The 18,545-nt window shown below is 42.0% G+C and overlaps 1 protein-coding gene across 1 annotated transcript in view; it reads left to right on the top strand.

The window, feature by feature from the left end:
• Window positions 1-17,094: 17,094 nt before the first annotated feature.
• TRIML2 (tripartite motif family like 2) overlaps window positions 17,095-18,545 on the top strand; it is a 27,904-nt gene continuing 26,453 nt past the window's right edge. Inside the window, exons 1-2 of the mRNA XM_065946533.1 lie at window positions 17,095-17,286; window positions 17,540-17,635. Of these exons, the coding sequence (XP_065802605.1) occupies window positions 17,095-17,286; window positions 17,540-17,635 (288 nt within the window). The remainder of the gene's footprint in view (window positions 17,287-17,539; window positions 17,636-18,545) is intronic.

The raw sequence follows: 18,545 nt of genomic DNA, 5'->3' as shown, positions 1-18,545 counted from the left end.
ATGTGCTTTATAGGTAAGGAAACAGATGCTTTTGTGCGTATATGTTGCTTCCTCATCTTTTTAATGGGAAGGTCTGCTTTTCTCAAGGAATTATTAACATTTATTCCTAAGATTCTCACACCAAAAAACAGTTATCTTTAGGGGGGAAAAGCATGAGAGTAGCTAGTATAAAATGAGAACTCTGGCTCTTTGCCAAACACCATTCTCTCTCTATCCATTTTTTTTTTTTTTTTTTTTTGTGGCCACATGTACAGCTTGCGGGATCATAGTTCCCAAACCAGGGGTGAAATTCCACTCTTCCACAATGGGGCTTCCCTAGTGGCTCAGACAGTAAAACTATCTGCCTGTAATGTGGGATACTGGGGTTTGATTCCTGGGTCGGGAAAATCCCCTGGAAAAGGGAATGGCAACCCACTCCAGTGTTCTTGCCTGGAGAATTCCATGAACAGAGGAACCTGGTGGGCTACAGTCCATGGGGGTTGCAAAGAGTCAGACACAACTGAAACCGTTTACTTCAGTTTGGGTCTCAAACCCAGCCAAAACCCTCTTGTGACTTGAACCCATGTGGCTGGGACTTGAATCCAGCCAAAACCACAGTACCTAGTCTCAGGACCTAATGAAGCTCAGGTTCTTAATGTCTCATTGCAGAAAGAATTCAGTGACAGACAAAGTGATAGGTAAGAGGTAGATTTATTCAGATACAGAGGGAAACACACTCTACAGGCAGAGTGTGGGCCATCGCAGAGGGTGAATGCACTGTGAAATTTGGTGTGGTTAGTTTTTATAGGCTGGGTAATTTCATATGCTAATGAGTTGGAGGATTTTTCCAACTATTTTGGGGAAGGGGTGGAGATTTCCAGGATTTGGGCCACCACCCACTCCTTGGTCTTTTAACAGTGCCTGGAACTGTCAGAGAATCTCTGGGTGTGTCATTTCACTTGGTGATTGAGGACTGAGGTCTAGTCTTGTCTGCCATCTTGGTCCCATTTGAATCTAATCAGTTTATGCTGTGTCCTTGGGCTATGTCATTCTTTCAAAAGTGGTGGTGGTGCAAAGACAGAAATATAGATCAGTGGAACAGAATAGAAAGCCCAGAGATAAATCCACGAACCTATGGACACCTTATCTTTGACAAAGGAGGCAAGGATATACAATGGAAAAAAGACAACTTCTTTAACAAGTGGTGCTGGAAAAACTGGTCAACCACTTGTAAAAGAATGAAACTAGAACACTTTCTAACACCATACACAAAAATAAACTCAAAATGGATTAAAGATCTAAATATAAGACCAGAAACTATAAAACTCCTAGAGGAGAACATAGGCAAAACACTCTCTGACATAAATCACAGCAAGATCTTCTATGACCCACCTCCCAGAATATTGAAAATAAAAGCAAAAATAAACAAATGGGACCTAGTGAAACTTAAAAGCTTTTGCACAACAAAGGAAACTATAAGTAAGGTGAAAAGACAGCCCTTAGATTGGGAGAAAATAATAGCAAATGAGGAAACAGACAAAGGATTAATCTCAAAAATATACAAGCAACTCCTGAAGCTCAATTCCAGAAAAATAAATGACCCAGTCAAAAAAATGGGCCAAAGAACTAAACAGACATTTCTCCAAAGAAGACATACAGATGGCTAACAAACACATGAAAAGATGCTCAACATCACTCATTATCGGAGAAATGCAAATCAAAACCACAATGAGGTACCATTACACGCCAGTCAGGATGGTTGCTATCCAAAAGTCTACAAGCAATAAATGCTGGAGAGGGTGTGGAGAAAAGGGAACCCTCTTACACTGTTGGTGGGAATGCAAACTAGTACAGCCACTATGGAAAACAGTGTGGAGATTCCTTAAAAAACTGGAAATAGAACTGCCATATGACCCAGCAATCCCACTTCTGGGCATACACACTGAGGAATCCAGATCTGAAAGAGACACGTGCACCCCAATGTTCATCGCAGCACTGTTTATAATAGCCAGGACATGGAAGCAACCTAGATGCCCATCAGCAGACGAACGGATAAGGAAGCTGTGGTACATACACACCATGGAATATTACTCAGCCATTAAAAAGAATTCATTTGAATCAGTTCTAATGAGATGGATGAAACTGGAGCCCATTATACAGAGCGAAGTAAGCCAGAAAGATAAAGAACATTACAGTATACTAACACATATATACGGAATTTAGAAAGATGGTAACGATAACCCTATATGCAAAACAGAAAAAAAGACACAGAAGTACAGAACAGACTTCTGAACTCTGTGGGAGAAGGTGAGGGTGGGATGTTTTGAAAGAACAGCATGTATATTATCTAGGGTGAAACAGATCACCAGCCCAGGTGGGATGCATGAGGCAAGTGCTCGGGCCTGGTGCACTGGGAGGACCCTGAGGAGTCGGGTGGAGAGGGAGGTGGGAGGGGGGATCGGGATGGGAAATACGTGTAACTCTATGGTTGATTCATATCAATGTATGACAAAGCCCACTGAAAAAATAAAAAATAAAAAAAAACAACAACACAAAACTGGTGGTGGTGGTGGTCATTTAGTCCCTAAGTTGTGTCCAACACTTGCCCTCTGTCCATGGGGTTTCCCAGGCAAGAATACTGGAGTGTGTTGCCATTTCCTTCTCCAGGGGATCTTCCCAACGTAGGGGTCGAACCCAAGGTGGATTCCTGACCTCTGCACCACCAGGGCGTCCCAGTTGCCTTACTCCAGAGTCCATGCTACTACCCACAGAGTTGTACTGCCATTTCCACAGGATTGAATGAACCACAAACTTTAAACTCAAGGAGTTTACAACTGTGGTTGTGCAAAGATCCAGTCAAATCAAGTTCTGAAGGTCAATGGGGTGTCTCCCCTTCCAACTATCCAACGGTAACTGGCGCTAGATACTGCCAGGTGGTGCTCTTCCCGTGTGTATTGTTCGCAGCCACAGAGGTTAAGTTTCTTAAGAGAGTTTGTGACACAGCTTAAGAGAGCAAGTGGTATCTCTTGAGAAAAACAAAGTGACACTTTTCTTCACCACCCTTGCCCTTTCTTGGATACTGAGGTGCAAAGATCAAAGAAAATACCTGTTGGGTTAGGGCATGAATTATGGCTGGGAGAATCCTAGAGTTGGAGGTCTCAGACATAGCTGGGAATTCATGAATTATAGGAATTCATGAATTATAGCAATTCATGACAATAATCAGGTACTGTGTTTACGTGTGCTTGACGAAAATTGCTGAAAGTATAAGAACTAAGTGCTAAGCACCCTTAAGGAGCTGTTAAAGGGAAGGTTAAAAAACAAACAAAAAATGACTTTTAGAAATACTTAGGGAAGGGTATCCCCAAAAGATCGAATCTTTCCTGGCAAAGCAGCTAGGGACACAAAGCATGGTTCATGGTCACAGGTTAGGCTAGGTCATTGAGGTTTCATACATGCCACCGTCTGGATGCTCCAAAATGTTTCTTGGTCTCTTATTAGAGTTGTCTTTCTCAAACTTAATTGTATATATTCACCTGGTGAGTTACAGAAAACATGTAGCCCTTGGATTACCTCCAGAGGTTCTGCTTGACTTGGTTTAGTCATAAAATTAAAAGATGTTTGCTCCTTGGAAGGAAAGTTATGGCGAACCTAGACAGTGTATTAAAAACCAGAGACATCACTTTACCGACAAAGGTTCATTCAGTCAACCTATATAGTTTTTCCGGCCGTCATGCATGGATGTGAGAGTTGAACCATAAAGAAGGCTGAGCAATGAAGAACTGATGCTTTCCAATTGTGGTGCTGGAGAAGACTCTTGAGAGTCCCTTGGACTGCAAAGAGATCCAACCAGTCAATCCTAAAGGAAATCAACCCTGAATATTCATTGGAAGGACTGATACTTGAAGCTGAAGCTCCAATACTTTGGCCACCAGATGCGAAGAGCCAACTCATTAGCAGAGACCCTGATGCTGGGAAAAATTGAAGGCAAAAAGAGAAGAGGGTCACAAAGAGTCAGACATGACTTAGCAATTGAACAACAACAGTGCCCTAACTGGCACAGTACTTCTCAACATCATGTTGAACTTGTTGAAAATATAATTTCTTGAGCCCCACCTCAGACTTACTGAATCAAAACCTCTGGGGTGGAGCCTAGCAATCTGTTTTAAGAAGATCTCTTGACTTGGATGAATTGTAAAGTTTGGAAGCCACAGCTTTAGGCATCACAATTGTTAGAGCTCTCCAGAAGACTCTAATAAGCAATGAAACTTGAGAAGCAGGACTTTAGTGGGGAAAAAACTACCCCCTAAGACTGGGTTCCACTGCAATGCAGACTGGTTCCTCAGTCATGTTTTCACCCTGCCTTTTACCAAAATCATATGTCTTCCTCCTTGTCTCAGAAACAAGAGTTTCCAGCAGGAATGTGAATGGAGAATAACGTTGTGAGAAGAACATTCTGGGTAGAGGAATTGAAGTCCCACACAACTTAATGGGGAAAGAATGGCGATTAAAGCCAATATTTTATAATAACTATAAATGGAGTATAACCTTTAAAAGTCATGAATTCTTACATTGTACACCTGTAACTTATATTGTGGGGCTTCCCTAGTAGCTCAGTTGGTAAAGAATCTGCCTGCAATGCAGGAGACCCAGATTCGACCCCTGGGTCAGAAAGATCCCCTGGAGAAGGGAATGGCAACGCACTCCAGTATTCTTGCCTGGAGAATTCCATGGACGGAGGAGCCTGGTGGGCTACAGTTCATGGGGCCGCAAAGAGTTGGACACAATTGGGCGACTAACTTTCACTTTCACTTCAACTTCTATTGTACATCAGTATATTTCAATTTTAAAATGTGAAAAAAAGTGGGGACAAAAGACAGCGTTAAATGAGAAGATAAGAATGTGATTGTGAGCTGACTTTGAGACAAATCTCTGATCTTGCAAAATACCAGGTTAAAGTGAGATTTCTTTCTTCTTAACCCCTCTCTGCCTTCCTAAAAAGGCCACTGGCTGCCTTGGATCTACCAGATCTCCTTGAAGAGGTGACTTGTTCTATCTGCTTACACAATTTGAAGAAACCACTTGCAGTTTAATGTGGACACAAGTCTTGTTGTAATTGCCTCTTATGAAATTGGAAAGGAATCTCTGATTACAGCACCTGCTTTAAGTATAAAGAAATTTGCAGGTAAGGGACTTCTCTGGAGGCCCAGGGGTTAAGACTTTGCCCTTCTATTGTAGAGACACAGGTTTGATCCCTGGTCAGGGAACTAAGATCCTGCACACTGCATGGCATATTCAAATTTTTTTAGTAAAAAAATAAAATAAATGTACAAGATAAGTGATCCAAGGTGTAACCTGCAGCTGAGGATGATGGCTGAGATAGCAAAATCCTCACATGATGGATTTAAAGACTAGCATATGTGAGATCTACCAAGAAAAACTGAAGAGGTTCTGTGTGAGAGATCAGATGCTCTTTTGTGAGATCTGTTTTATGTCTCAGGAACACAAACCTCATGGTGCTTACCAGTGAGAAGACGAAAGATTTCAAGGTAAAATTGTCTTTCAAAATTTCAGGCATTCATTCTCATCATTCTTTCCTCTTTAAATACCTTGGATTTTCAAAATCATACAGATTGAAATCATTTTGCTATCCCCGACCTGTCAAATATGGAGATTTGGGAGCCCCAAAGACCTCATTTTTGTTTTGCTGTAAAAATTCTATTTCAAGCATGCATATTTATTAAAAAAAAAAAATGCAAGTGACAACAGTTGTTATCATTGTGGGGAGGAATGAACAGTGACTAGGTGAGGCTGAGGGTGGCATTTGAGGGGTTGATAATGTTCTATAATAACATTGTTTTGAGGTATGGTCATATGGATATCCATTTTTTGATAGATCACTGAGCTGTACATTTTCATAATTCTTAAGTGTATGTATACCATTTCACAAAAATAAAAGTTTTCTAAAAAAAAAAAAAGACCCATTTTGACAAGGAGTAATTAATTTTCACTTTAGAACTCATGCCTGAGTTTGTGCTATGACTTCTATTATATAGATCTAGCATAACAACCTCCAAGAGGATTTAATAGCAAGCTCTCCTTTTCTGAATGAGATCCAGGAAATCCCGGATTTTCTGTATAAAACATTAGAGTCTCACAAGAGAGCCCCTTCCTCAGAAGAGATAACTCTATTTATTGAGTCAAGGAGAAAAATCATGTAAAAACCTTTAATTATGTGTATATGTTGCTGAGAGGGGAGGCAAACTGTGTTCAGTTTTAGGAATTGGACGCGATAGGGCTGCAAACACAGTCAATAAAGTTCAAAACCCTATCAGGGTCTCTGAAAAGATCCTAGTCATCATTCTGGCAGATATATCTGGTCATTATGTCACTCTGTGAAGGGTAAAAAGGAACTGCAAAATAATCACGTGGGAAAGGATTGACTAAAATCAAGGTAGGACGTCAGTTTGCTTGATAAATACCCTAGATACATGCAGCCCCAGCACTCAAACCCAGAGGAAGTTTCCAGTAAAATATAAACTCACTTAACCAAGAAGCACATTATCTCCTAGTTGGTTAACCTTTTAACCAATCATAACTACACTCTTTTAACGTTTTGGTATTAAACACATAAACGTCTACTCAGTGTCATCCCTAAGGTTTAGGAGTTCATAGCTTATGGTAATGGCCACATAACTGTAATCAAAAATATACAACTGAGACTCTGATTTAAGATTTGTGAATTTAGGTAGAGACCCAAATATACTGGGCTTCCCATGTGGTGCTAGTGGTAAAGAACCCACCTGCCAAGGCAGGAGACTCAAGAGATGTGGGTTTGATCCTTGGGTCGGGAAGATCCCCTGGAGAAGGGCACAGTAACCCATTCCATAATCTTGCCTGGAAAATCCCATGGACAAAAGAGCCCAGTGGGCTATAGTCCATAGAGTTGCAAAGAGTCAGACATGACTGAAGCAACTTAGCAGGCACCAAATATATACAACGCACTGTAATATATAAAAACTCCAGGTTTACTGTATGGGTTTATGTATACATAAGGATTTATGGATGTGAGAGTTGTACTAGAAAGGAAACTGAGCGGTGAATTGATTCTTTTGAACTGAGGTATTGGAGAAGACTCTTGAGAGTCCCTTGGACTGCAAGGAGATCCAATCAGTCAATCCTAAAGGAAATCAGTCCTGAATATTCATTGGAAGGACTGAAGTTGAAGCTGAAGCTCCAATACTTTGGCCTCCTGATGTGAAGAACTGACTCATTGGAAAAGACCCTGATGCTAGGAAAGTTTGAAGGCAGGAGGAAAAGGGGATGACAGAGGATGAGATGGTTGGTTGGCGTCACCGACTTCATGGACATGAGTTTGAACAGGCTCTGGGAGTTGGGGATGGACAGGGAAGCCTGGCATGCTGCAGTCTATGGGGTCGCAAAGAGTCGGACACAATTGAGTGACTGAACTGAACCCGGGTTTACTATTTTGATAAAACTAATTTATCCCAATAATTTAATGCTTAGGGGAGATTTTTCTTTTTTAAAAGATAATTTTATTTATTTATGACTGTGCTGGGTCTTTTTCGCTGCACAGGCTTTTATCTAGTTGTGGCGAGTGGGGGCTACTGTCCAATTGCAGTGCAAGGGCTTCTCATTGTGGTGGCTTCTGTCATTGCTGAGCGTGGGTTCTAGGTCATGTGGGTTTCCGTAGCTGTGGCAAACTGGTTCAGTAGTTGTGGTTCCTGGGCTCCAGAGCACTGGTTCAGTAGTTGTGACACATGGGCTTAGTTGCTCTGCAGCATGTGGATCTTCCCAGACCAGGGATCGAACCAGAGTGTCCTGCTTTGGCAGGTGGCTTCTTTACCACTGGGCCTCTTAGGAAGGTGGGTGGGGGCCGGGGAAGTGGATTTTTAAGTGAAATGATTGAAATACTTAAAGATATTGGTTATACTATCAGGGGCCTATGAAAGTACTTTGTGATTAGTTTTAATTTAAATTTGAGGCATTTTCTTTTATAAGTTGGCAAAAATTTTTAGTTGCTAGAAGTAAGGAAATGTTGTGAAGCTTTGTTGTGATACAAATCCGCTATCTATAATTTTCTGTACTGAGTGCTCTGGGTCACTTACTCAACCTCAAAATCATTAGCTTTATCAGCCATAAAATGCATTGATAAAATGCTTCTCACAGGACTGTGGGGAGTGGTGGAGGTGGTGGTGTAGTCTCTAAGCTGTGTTTGACTCTTCGTGACCCCAGGCTCCTCTATCCACATGATTTCCTAGGCAAGAATACTGGAGTGGACTGCCATTTCCTTCTGCAGGGGATCTTCCTGACCCAGGGATTGAACCAGTTCTCCTACACTCCAGGCTGACTCTTTACTGATCAGATTTATCAGCTGTAAAACGTACTGACAAAGTGTTTCTCACAGGATTGTGGGAAATATATAGATATAAAAAGAGCTTAACACATTGTGTTGCATAGCACTTTCTAGAATTATCTTAGTTAAAACATGTGGTCTTCCAGAATAATTTGCTATTCACTTAGAGTCTAGAATTCCCTGGTGGCTCAGATGGTAAAGCATCTGCCTAAAATGTGGGAGACCCAGGTTCAATCCCTGACTCAGGAAGATCCCCTGGAGGATGAAATGGCAACCCACTCCAGTATTCTTGCCTGGGAAATCCCATGGATGGGGGAGCCTGGTAGCCTGTAGTCCTCGGGGTCACAAAGAGCTGGACATGACTGAGCAACTTCACTTTCTCTCTTAGAGTTTTAAGATAGACATTATATTCCTCCAAGACATGAGAATTTCGCTTGATGTTTTACCTTTTAATTCAAAGGTTATGTTTTCCTCTCTCAGAATAAAATCATATAAATTATAAAAGTTCAGGACAATAAGAACAAATGACCAAATAATTGATAAAATATTCACATAATTTGGCTGCATCAAATTTTAAAAGAAAAATGAGGACTGAGTAGAAAAAGGAAAGAGATGGAGGCTGAGGAGGGAGGGATACACAGGAAAGAATGCGATTGATTTGAAGGAGAAGAGGGTTTGGGTGGGGAGTGTCGTTTGAGATAAAGAGAAAGGATGTATACCTAAGATTCCATAGGGTGGAACTAGGTTTTGGAAGATCAGATAGCAAAGAGAAGAATTTTTTCATTGTCCTGTCCAGTAGTTTTATTTTTACTTTTTTTTTTTTGCTCTTTGCTTTTGCAACCCTGGAGCTAAAGCGGGGGGGGGGGGGGGGGGGGGAGAGAAAAGGGGAGGAAGGGTGTTACACTCCCCCCCCCCAAAAAAAAAGCAAGCAAGAAAAGCTCTTAGGTTTGCAACACATTGGAAAACCGGGGGAGTGCCCCGCCAGGGCCTTCCGGGTTTTAGAGCGAACCTCTCGCTATTCCCAATGCCCCTCACCTCCTCCGAGTTTAGGGATCCGAGGAGTCCGAGCAAAGAGTTCCCCCCCTGGGCAATAGCAAGGGGGTGTCAGGGTGAGAGTTGGGGGCATTTTTCAAGAAGCAGCAACCATCCGTCCCACCCCCACGTCGGTAGCTGGGCCGCGGGAGTCTGGGTTGAGAGCAAAAATCTCGGTGGGTTTAGGCGAAGGGGATTCCGGGGCGAAGTGGAGCCTTCTCCCCTTCGGTCTCTGCCTCCAGTCCCCAGCCTGCTCCCTTGTCCAGTAGGTTTTTTTTTTTTTTTTTTTTTTTTTGTCCAGTAGTTTTAAAACCACCACAACAAAAAAACCAGGCGCTGATGTTTGATCAGCAGCACACTGATTGATACAAAATGTTTAAATTAAATTTAAAAAACACAAACTTTCCAGAGACAGAATTGTAAAACTTAGGGAGTTGTGCAGATTTTCCTTCCGCTGAGGTCATGATGAGTCACTTCTCTGCCTGGCTCTTTGAGAGCCTGGTAGGCTACTAGTCCATGGGTCGCAGAGTCTGACGAGGTAGAGCGACTTAGCAAGCTAGACAGATACACGGACTGTAGACCGCCAGGCTCCTCTGTCCAGGGTTACTCTCCAAGAGAGAATACTCTAGTGGGTTGCCATTTCCTTCTCCAGGGGATCTTCCCAACCTAGGGACTGAACCGGAGTCTCTTATGTTTCCTGCGTTGGCAGGCGGGTTCTAGCTCCACCTTGGGAAGCCCTCCAGTGAGGTCAACTAGAGATATCTGAGATTTCCCCTGACCTCCCATTCTAGAACACATTCCTTAGTCGTGCAGCTATTTCTCTCTTTTCTACCTACAAATAAAGCAATGATCACTACTTTCAGCAAACAATGAACTCGGGCATTGTCCTCTAATAAAACTATTCAATGGTTTAAGATAAAATGGGATGGCTAAGGAAAGCACCGAATGAGCCTCAGGTAAAGCTTGTAGAAGAATTTCTTCCTGTGAAATTGTCACTGTATACATGATGTTCATGAAGAACAAAAATAAACCACGAACAAAAACACTTACATAGTGCCTACCAGATAGTAGCCCCTTAATTAGACCTTGATGGTGGTGTAGTTACTTAAATCGTGTCCAACTCTTGCGACCCCATGGACTGTAGCCCGCCAGGCTCCTCTGTCCATGGGATTCTCTAGGCAAGAATACTGGAGTGGGTTGCCATTTCCTTCTCCAGTGGATCTTCCCAACCCTCGGATTGAACCCTGGTCTCCTGCATTGCAGGCAGATTCTTTACAAGCTGAGGCACAAGGGAAGACCTTGGAGGTATAGCAAAGAATAAAATATTCACCCAGCCACAGAGACTGAAATGCCTGAAGAAGGTCCCTGACTCTTGGGGCATTTTCTAGGAACTCATTAAAATGCAAATTAGGGCTCCACCTCAGATCTACCCCAAGAAGACTGTTAGGGTGGGGCCCAGAAATCTATTTGAATGAGCTGGGATGATTTTTGTGTTCACTGAAGTTTGATAACCACTGGCCTAGATTTATTTTATGGATAGAACGTGAAATGTCATGGGTTTCCTACCTGATGATGAGAGGGAGGGACTGACGGAGTAGCTGAGTAGATCAAAGTTCCTGGGTTTCCATTTTTCTCTCTCTTTCCCCAAAAGGAAATACTCAGGATTACAAAGAAAGGGAAGCTTTTCTCTGAAGATAGTTTCCTTAATTATGTGTGTGCTCAGTCGCTCAGTCGTGTCGGACTCTCTGGGAGCCCATGGACTGTAGCCTGCCAGGCTCCTCTGTCCATGGGGATTCTCCAGACAAGAATACTGTCGTGGGTAGCCATTCCTTTCTCCAGGGGATCTTCCCAACCCAGGGATCGAACCGAGGCTTCCCACATTGCAAATGGATTCTTCACCCTCTGAGTCACCAGGGAAGTTTTCTTAATCATGGTTTTCTTTAAATACCTAAGCTTGATTTTAGTATTTAGGGAAGCTTTAAAAACATATATACAATGCAGTGGTATAAAAGGATAGGTGGAAAATCCAGGGCAATAAATAAAGATAGGAAAAACAAGAATAGGTATGAATTTGGTGCACAGATAATGTACTCATGATCTCCTACTTTGCTTTCACTTGGCTTCTGTACAAATATTTAATCTCTATTCTCTGTCCTTCACTGATTTCTCTTTGTGCTGGTTTGATTTAAAATATTTACTCAGTGTTAGATAAAATAGATACAGAGAATATGATTATAAATAGTGGGAAGATATTTCAAGCTGCGTAGTTTGAGAAAGGACTCTCAGAGGAAGTGATATTTGAGCTGAGAACCGTAGGGAGGAAAGAGGGCTGAAAGAAAAAGCGAAGGTGTTAGCTGCTCAGTGACCCCAAGGACTGTAGCCCATCAGTCTTCTCTATCCATCAGGTTCTCTGGGCAGGAGGCCAGATCATCTAGAACTGGGTTAGCCTTTGGATTTTATCCTAAGTGCCCTGGGAAGTTATTAGAAATGATTACAGGGAATTCCCTCCAGTGGTAGGACTCTGAGATTTCCACTGCTGAGGATGCCAGTTCAATCCCTGGTTGGAGAACTACAAGCCACACAGCCAAATTAAAAAACAAAACAAAACACAGAAACTTGATTAAGATTTCAATATATATTTCAATGTAAAATAAAAAGTTGTTATTGTTGTTTTTATTTTTTTTTATTATTTTTTTGGTTGTTGTTATTGTTGTTTTTTTTAAAAAAAAGCCCTTACCTCCAAAAAGATAGTATTCTGGCCGTTGTGCTGAGGATTTGGAGATAGGAGTAGGGCAGGATTGAGTATGAACTAATAGAGGTGAGGAATTGATGGTGGCTTACGTGGTGCTTCCAAATGAAATTTTTAAGTGAGTTTGGGGTCTGACTTAAGAATACTGGAATGGGTTGCCATTTCCTCCTCCAGGGGATCTTCCTGACCCAGGGATCAAAGGGACATCTGTGCATTTGCTGGCAAATTCTTTAACATCTGAGCCACCAGGGAGTTGGCAGAAGGGAAGACATTATTGACTAAAATCCAAAAGTGTTACAGGTATGTTAATGTGGGGTGCTTATTAGACATTGAATTGCAGATGAGTTGGGAGTGCCGGGTCTAGGTAGATGATTAAACAAACGTTTGGAAATAAACGTGGATTACCTAGGGAGATATTAGAACTAGAAGGGAGGGGACCAACACTGACCCTTGAAGCCTGTGAAAATTTAGAGGTTCAAGAGGATTCAAAGCCAAAAAAAAAAAAAAAAGAATGCTGAGAAATAGGCAAATTAAGTCATTTACAGGATCTTGATTGCAAAGAGAGGAAACCATTCCTGGCCAGCTATGTTGACTGCTGAGAGCTCAAGATAAAGCCAGGAGTAACCACTGACTTTCTAAATGCCTTCACTTTTGTAATGGATCAGTGTTCTGTTTTGGTTTTTCAGTCTAGGATATGTTCAGGGAGGCAAGACAAGAGAAGCTACAAGGATTTGAAAGGATCCAGTAAAAAATAACTGGAGTAAATTCAAATCCAGATGATAAGTAGAGGGTAAATATTTGCAATTTGTATAATAAGGGGATAGTCTATTCAATGTATATCTTAAAATTAAGAAATAAAGACCAAAAACCTGTCAGGTAAAAAATAGCTGAAAGGTTTAAACATGGTTCACAGAAATATGAAAAATAAACATAACAATTTTATGAAGAACCTTTTCTGAACAGCTCCTCAAGACAAGTGGCATGGTTTTTAAAATTTGCATATCTCTTTAATTTTTGATTTATATCTATTCTAGCATTCTATCCATAGCAATATTATTTTAGTTGGAGTCCATGAAGTAAATCTCTCCTCACACTAGGGCATAGTTGGAAAAGGGGAAATCATTCTATACCTTTTCAGATAATTGTTTGTTTTTAAATCATATTAATGAATGCTGTGTCCTAGGTAACACTAAAGTTCACTGATTTTATATTTTGAATCCATTTTACCCTTTCATAATCCTGTAACTTCATGCATTGAGCTTTTAGAAAATAACTTGTTCAGTCACTCAGTTGTGTCTGACTCTTTGTGACCCCATGGACTGTACCACACCAGGCTTCCCTGTCCTTCACCATCTCTGAGATTTTGCTCAAACTCACGTCCATTGAGTTGGTGATGCCATTCAGCTATCTCATCCTCTGTTGTCCCCTTCTCTTCCTGCCTTCTAACTTTCCCAGCATCAGGGTCTTTTCCATCAGTCATTTCTTCACATCAGGTGGCCAAAGTATTGGAGCTTCAGCTTCAGCATCAGTCCTTCCAATGAATATTCAGGACTGATTTCATTTACGATTGACTAGTTTGATCTCCTTGCAGTCCAAAGGACTCTCAGGCGTTTTCTCCAACACCACAGTTCAAAAGCATCAATTCTTCGGCACTCACTCTCACATCCATACAAGACTGCTAGAAAAACCATTGCTTTGACTATACAGACCTTTGTCGGCAAAGTAACACCTCTGGTTTTTAATACACTGGCTAGGTTTGTCATACCTTTTCTTCCAAGGAGCAAGCATGTTTTAAATGGTTCACTGAATTTGCAGGTTTTCCAAATGTTGACACATTTAATATTACAATAGCAAAAACAATCAGTTGTTAATATCTCTGCTAATTTCATCAGAAAAGACCAAGTATCGGGAAGCTGTCAAGCTTAGAATAGGAGATACGAGTTTTCTAAAACTCTTGTTTTTGCTTAAAAGCTCAGATTTTATCACTGGGAGCTAATACACTTAGTTTCCTTGAGATGACAGTGTTTGAGAAAATGTCTTTCCAAATCACTACATGCGGATAACCACAGTCTATCTCACTTGTTCTTTCTACTAAAAATGACCTATGAAAAAAAATAGCACTAGTATGGCTTGCAACTCAATCAGAAAAAATGCATTGTTGTGAGACAACCATTGTTTTTCCATATGCAACATAAATGTTTTACACATTTCTATCCTGTCATCTGGTATGCTAAATCCTATACTTTTTTTTTCTTTTTTTTTTTTTAAGCAGCATGGCTCAGCATGTGAGATCATAGATCCCTGACCAGGGATCGAACTTGTGTTCCCCGAATGAATTTGAAGTGCAGAGTTTTAACCACAGGGTTGACAGGGAAGTCCCTAAATTCTGTGCTCAATGTTGAGATGTAATATTCTACCACAGCATCAAGAAATATGAATGTTTTTAAGTAAAACAGGTTTTTAAATTTTTTTTTTAAACTGGGAGTCTACAAATAGGTAGAGATTTTAAAAATACAATAAATGCCTGTGGTCCTGTTTGGTGCTACTTCCTTGATGGTAGGACACCAGCAATTTTATCTACTATCAGTGCAAATGTCAACACTGTGAAAAGGCAAATCAAGTCTGCTGCTTTAGCATGTACCCTAGCAAAATAACAATGTCTTCATATATTGAATATATAAGAATAACAGCTTCAGAATTTTTATTGTTTCAAGTACCTTAAAAATTAAAAAAGAGTGAAAGGCCTAGGTGATGTCATGGTCCGTTTGTGGGCTGGAAAAGAATTTCCAGACATCAGGCAGAATGAGAAGAGAATAAAGTTTATTAGAGAGAGAGAGACAAAACAGTGTTAGAACAGTGGGTTGGTTCAAGAGAGAGCCGAACACTTTGGCAGGCTTGCAGCCAATGTCCATAGCCTCAAGACAGAAAATTCCTACTAGAATGGTGTCATTAGGTGTGAGGAACCTGGCCGGTTTAGATCTGGAGGCTCATGGCAACAGTTGCTATGGGGCTTGGTCAGTTCCAAAGATTTTTATCCTGTGATCTTGGTACAGGGCTTCACACCTGTGACCTTGGTATAGGGCTCCACAGTAGATGGTCAAGTTTGGGTGGAACTGCAAGCATGAGAGGCAAAGAGAAGCTAATGAATCCAGAAATGCAAGTCTCGGAGTTCTGTTTTCTTTCAAGCTGATTCTTTGCAAGAGATGTTGTTAAAAATAGCTGGCTAATGAGACAGAATGGGCAAAGGTAAATTAGAGAATTTTGAGAAATTAATATCTGGTGTTACAGTGTCATCGACAATGGCTACAGATGGGGTTAGACAAGGAAACTAAGGCGATTCCTCACTGGGAAAGATTTCCAAATTCAGTAGGTAATACATTTTAAGAATATAATTAAAATATATCTAGTGAAAAGGTGGAATTGTTGCTCAAACGTTATCAGAATTGTCTGGAAATAGCGATGCACGAATTATAGATCACTTGTTCTGTTTTCTTAAAATATATTTGTATATATGCACATATGTGCATGTTTATATATGTATTACCTACATGTATTTATGCACATACTTTGTTGTTTAGTAGCTCAGTCCCCTACCTCTGCCAGCTTCCTCTGTCCAGGGACTTTCCCAGACAAGAATACTGGAGCCGATTGTCATTTCCTTCTCTAGGGGGGTCTTCCTCACCTAGGGATGGGACCTGTGTCTCCTGCAATGCAGACGGATTGTTTACCACTGAGCCACCCCGCAAGCCCATATATGTGCATTTGTGCTGTGCTGCGCTAAGGCGCTTCTTCAGTTATGTCTGACTCTGCGACCCCATGGACTGTAGCCCGCCAGGCTGCTCTGTCCACGGAATTCTCCAAACAAGAATAACTTGAGTGGGTTGCCATGGCCTTCTCCAGGGAATGTTCCTGACCCAGGGATCTAACCGATGTCTCTTACATTTCCTGCATCCGTGTGCAGGTTCTTTACCACTCGCCACGGCCAAATCCCAAATGTACGTATAAATATGTGCAATTTCCCTTCAATATTTTTGAAAGGTTTATTTATTTGAGGGTTTGTGGCTTTCCTCGTGGCTCAGACGGTAAAGCCCCGCAATGCAGGCCACCCGGGGTTCGATCCCTGGAGGAGATGTTTCTCCTGGAGGGGACGATCCCCTGAAGAAGGAAATGACAACCCACTCCAGTATTCTTGTCTGGAGAATCCCATGGACAGAGGAACCTCGTAGGTTACAATCCATGGGGTCGCAAAGAGTCGGAGACAACTGAGCGACTACACTTTCTTTTCTTTATTTTTTTTCAGCAAACATCCTTCAACAGCCAAGTCTCTCGAGAGACGCCTTACCCTTCAGGCACAAAAATGGCGCCTCAGTCAGGCGCATGCGCACTTGTGGAGCCCCAGAGGGCGCTCCTTTCAGGCATGCGCACCTCAGAGCGAGACCTGAAAGGGAGCGCCTCCTTGGAACGCGGCGACACTCTGCCTCCCCTCCGTCTGGTTTAGGGAGCCGCCCCAAGAGGCCTTCACTTTCAGGATCTCTGCAAGCAACTGGGTGAGTGAGGGATTCCTTCGGCTTGCGACCTGAGTGCCTGAGGCTAGGCTCTGTCTGCTCTTAGTCCCGGAAGCTCCTTTCCTGCTCTTTGCCACAGCTTTCCTTTGAGGATCATTTTTCTTCTTTTTTTAAAATGACTTACTGGGAAGTACTTTGCTGTTTTGTCACTTGCTAATTATTTTCAATAACTTGAAATTCTCGGAGAACTCGACCACTAGTGTAATTCATCGTGTCTCGTTCCTCAGGCTCGTGGCTGCAGAGGTTTGCTGGATCCAGAGTCCAGGACCCTTGACTGCGGAGGATGGAGGCTGACGAGTGCGTCTGCCCTGGAACACTCGGTTCGGCGTGCGGGGAGGTGTATTCCGCCTTAGAAACAGCCTGAGCGTCTCCAGCGGGGGCCACCTTCCAGGATGTCCAAAAGGCCCCGCTCCCAGTTAGAGCAAGACATCCCAGGAGGTGTCCGCCGTGAGGCACGCCCGCAGCCACCGCAGCTGTCCCGCAGTGCTGACCGAATGGCGGTTTGTGACCAGAGCCTCCCGCCCCAGGGGCATGGGAGTCCTGTGGTGGTGAATGAAGTGCCAGAGGCGGCCGAGAACTACAGGGTAAGCTTCATACGGATCCCAGACCACCCTGCTGTTCTGGCTGCCTCCTCTTTTCAGTAATTACCGTATTTGTTTGGGGAACAGGTATTCCGATCCTTCAAGTCCATTCCCTTAGCTGATGTTGGTCAACGGAATACTAGATAAGTACCATACGTAGACCTTCCATGTGTAGTCAGGGCTATTGGCCTTTAAGTTGTCTAAGGTTAGGACTCTAGCTGTTGTAAAGCAATTACTGTGATATACTTCTCTGCAGAAGTTATTCCAGGAGATGTTGGGCACATTGAAGGAGAAACTTCAGGCAGCTAAAATCATACAGACTGATGAACAAGAAAGAATGGTGATTATGCAGGTCAGTGCTTATCTTGATTCTTGGGTGGAAATTACCTATAATGTTGGCTAGCAAATAACATAAACAGCATCATAAGACCAATGGCACAGCAGGAAAAGCTACTTAAAATCCATAGTTAGGAAAGGTATTAATTTCTTCATGTATAAAGAGCTCTTAAACGTTAGTAAGCAGGGGACTTCCCTGGAACTCCAGTGGTTAAGATTGGACACAGTTCCCCTTCAAGGGACATGGGTTCAGTTCCTGTTCAGGGAACTAAGATATTGCAACAAAACAAAATGTCAGTAGCAAAAGACTAGAAACTCAATAGAGAAGTGATCAAAGACCTGAGAGCTCACAGAAAAGCAAATGCAGATAATCTTTTGAGTAGACTGAATTGGTTCATAAGCTCATGTTAAGAGAAGTACAAATTAACTCTATTAAATTTGTTAGGGAGATGGCATTTTTATACCTTATTTATAGATATAAAAAAGACTGATAGTGCAGTTAACAGTGCCATAGGAGAGTGATCATCTTTTGTACTTTGGATGTGGCAGTGTAAATCCTGAAGCCATTCAAAGGTCAATTTAAGAATTTCTATTTGGGGTGTGTCAATTAGGAGTTTGGGATTGACATGCATTGCAGGAGGATTGCAGGCTGATTCTTTACTGATGAGCCACCCAGGAAGCCCTAACATATACACAGTACTGTATATAAAATAGAAAGTTAACAAGGATCTACTCTAAAGCACAGGAAACTATAGTCAATATCTTGTAAAAGTCTATTAAGGGAACAGAAGCTGAAAAATAATATATAGACTGTTAAGAGGGTGAGATCACAGGTAGGGGGGGACCTGAAGGGGACTGTTTGCAATAATTAGGGACAGATGATGGTGAACTTTGATGGAAGGGGTAGTATAAGTGGTGAGAATAGT

Source organism: Muntiacus reevesi, chromosome 10 (assembly GCF_963930625.1).
Source record: "Muntiacus reevesi chromosome 10, mMunRee1.1, whole genome shotgun sequence".
Classification (NCBI taxonomy): domain Eukaryota; kingdom Metazoa; phylum Chordata; class Mammalia; order Artiodactyla; family Cervidae; genus Muntiacus; species Muntiacus reevesi.
The sequence above is the reverse complement of the archived record's forward strand: the minus strand, read 5'-3'. Positions and strand labels throughout refer to the sequence as shown.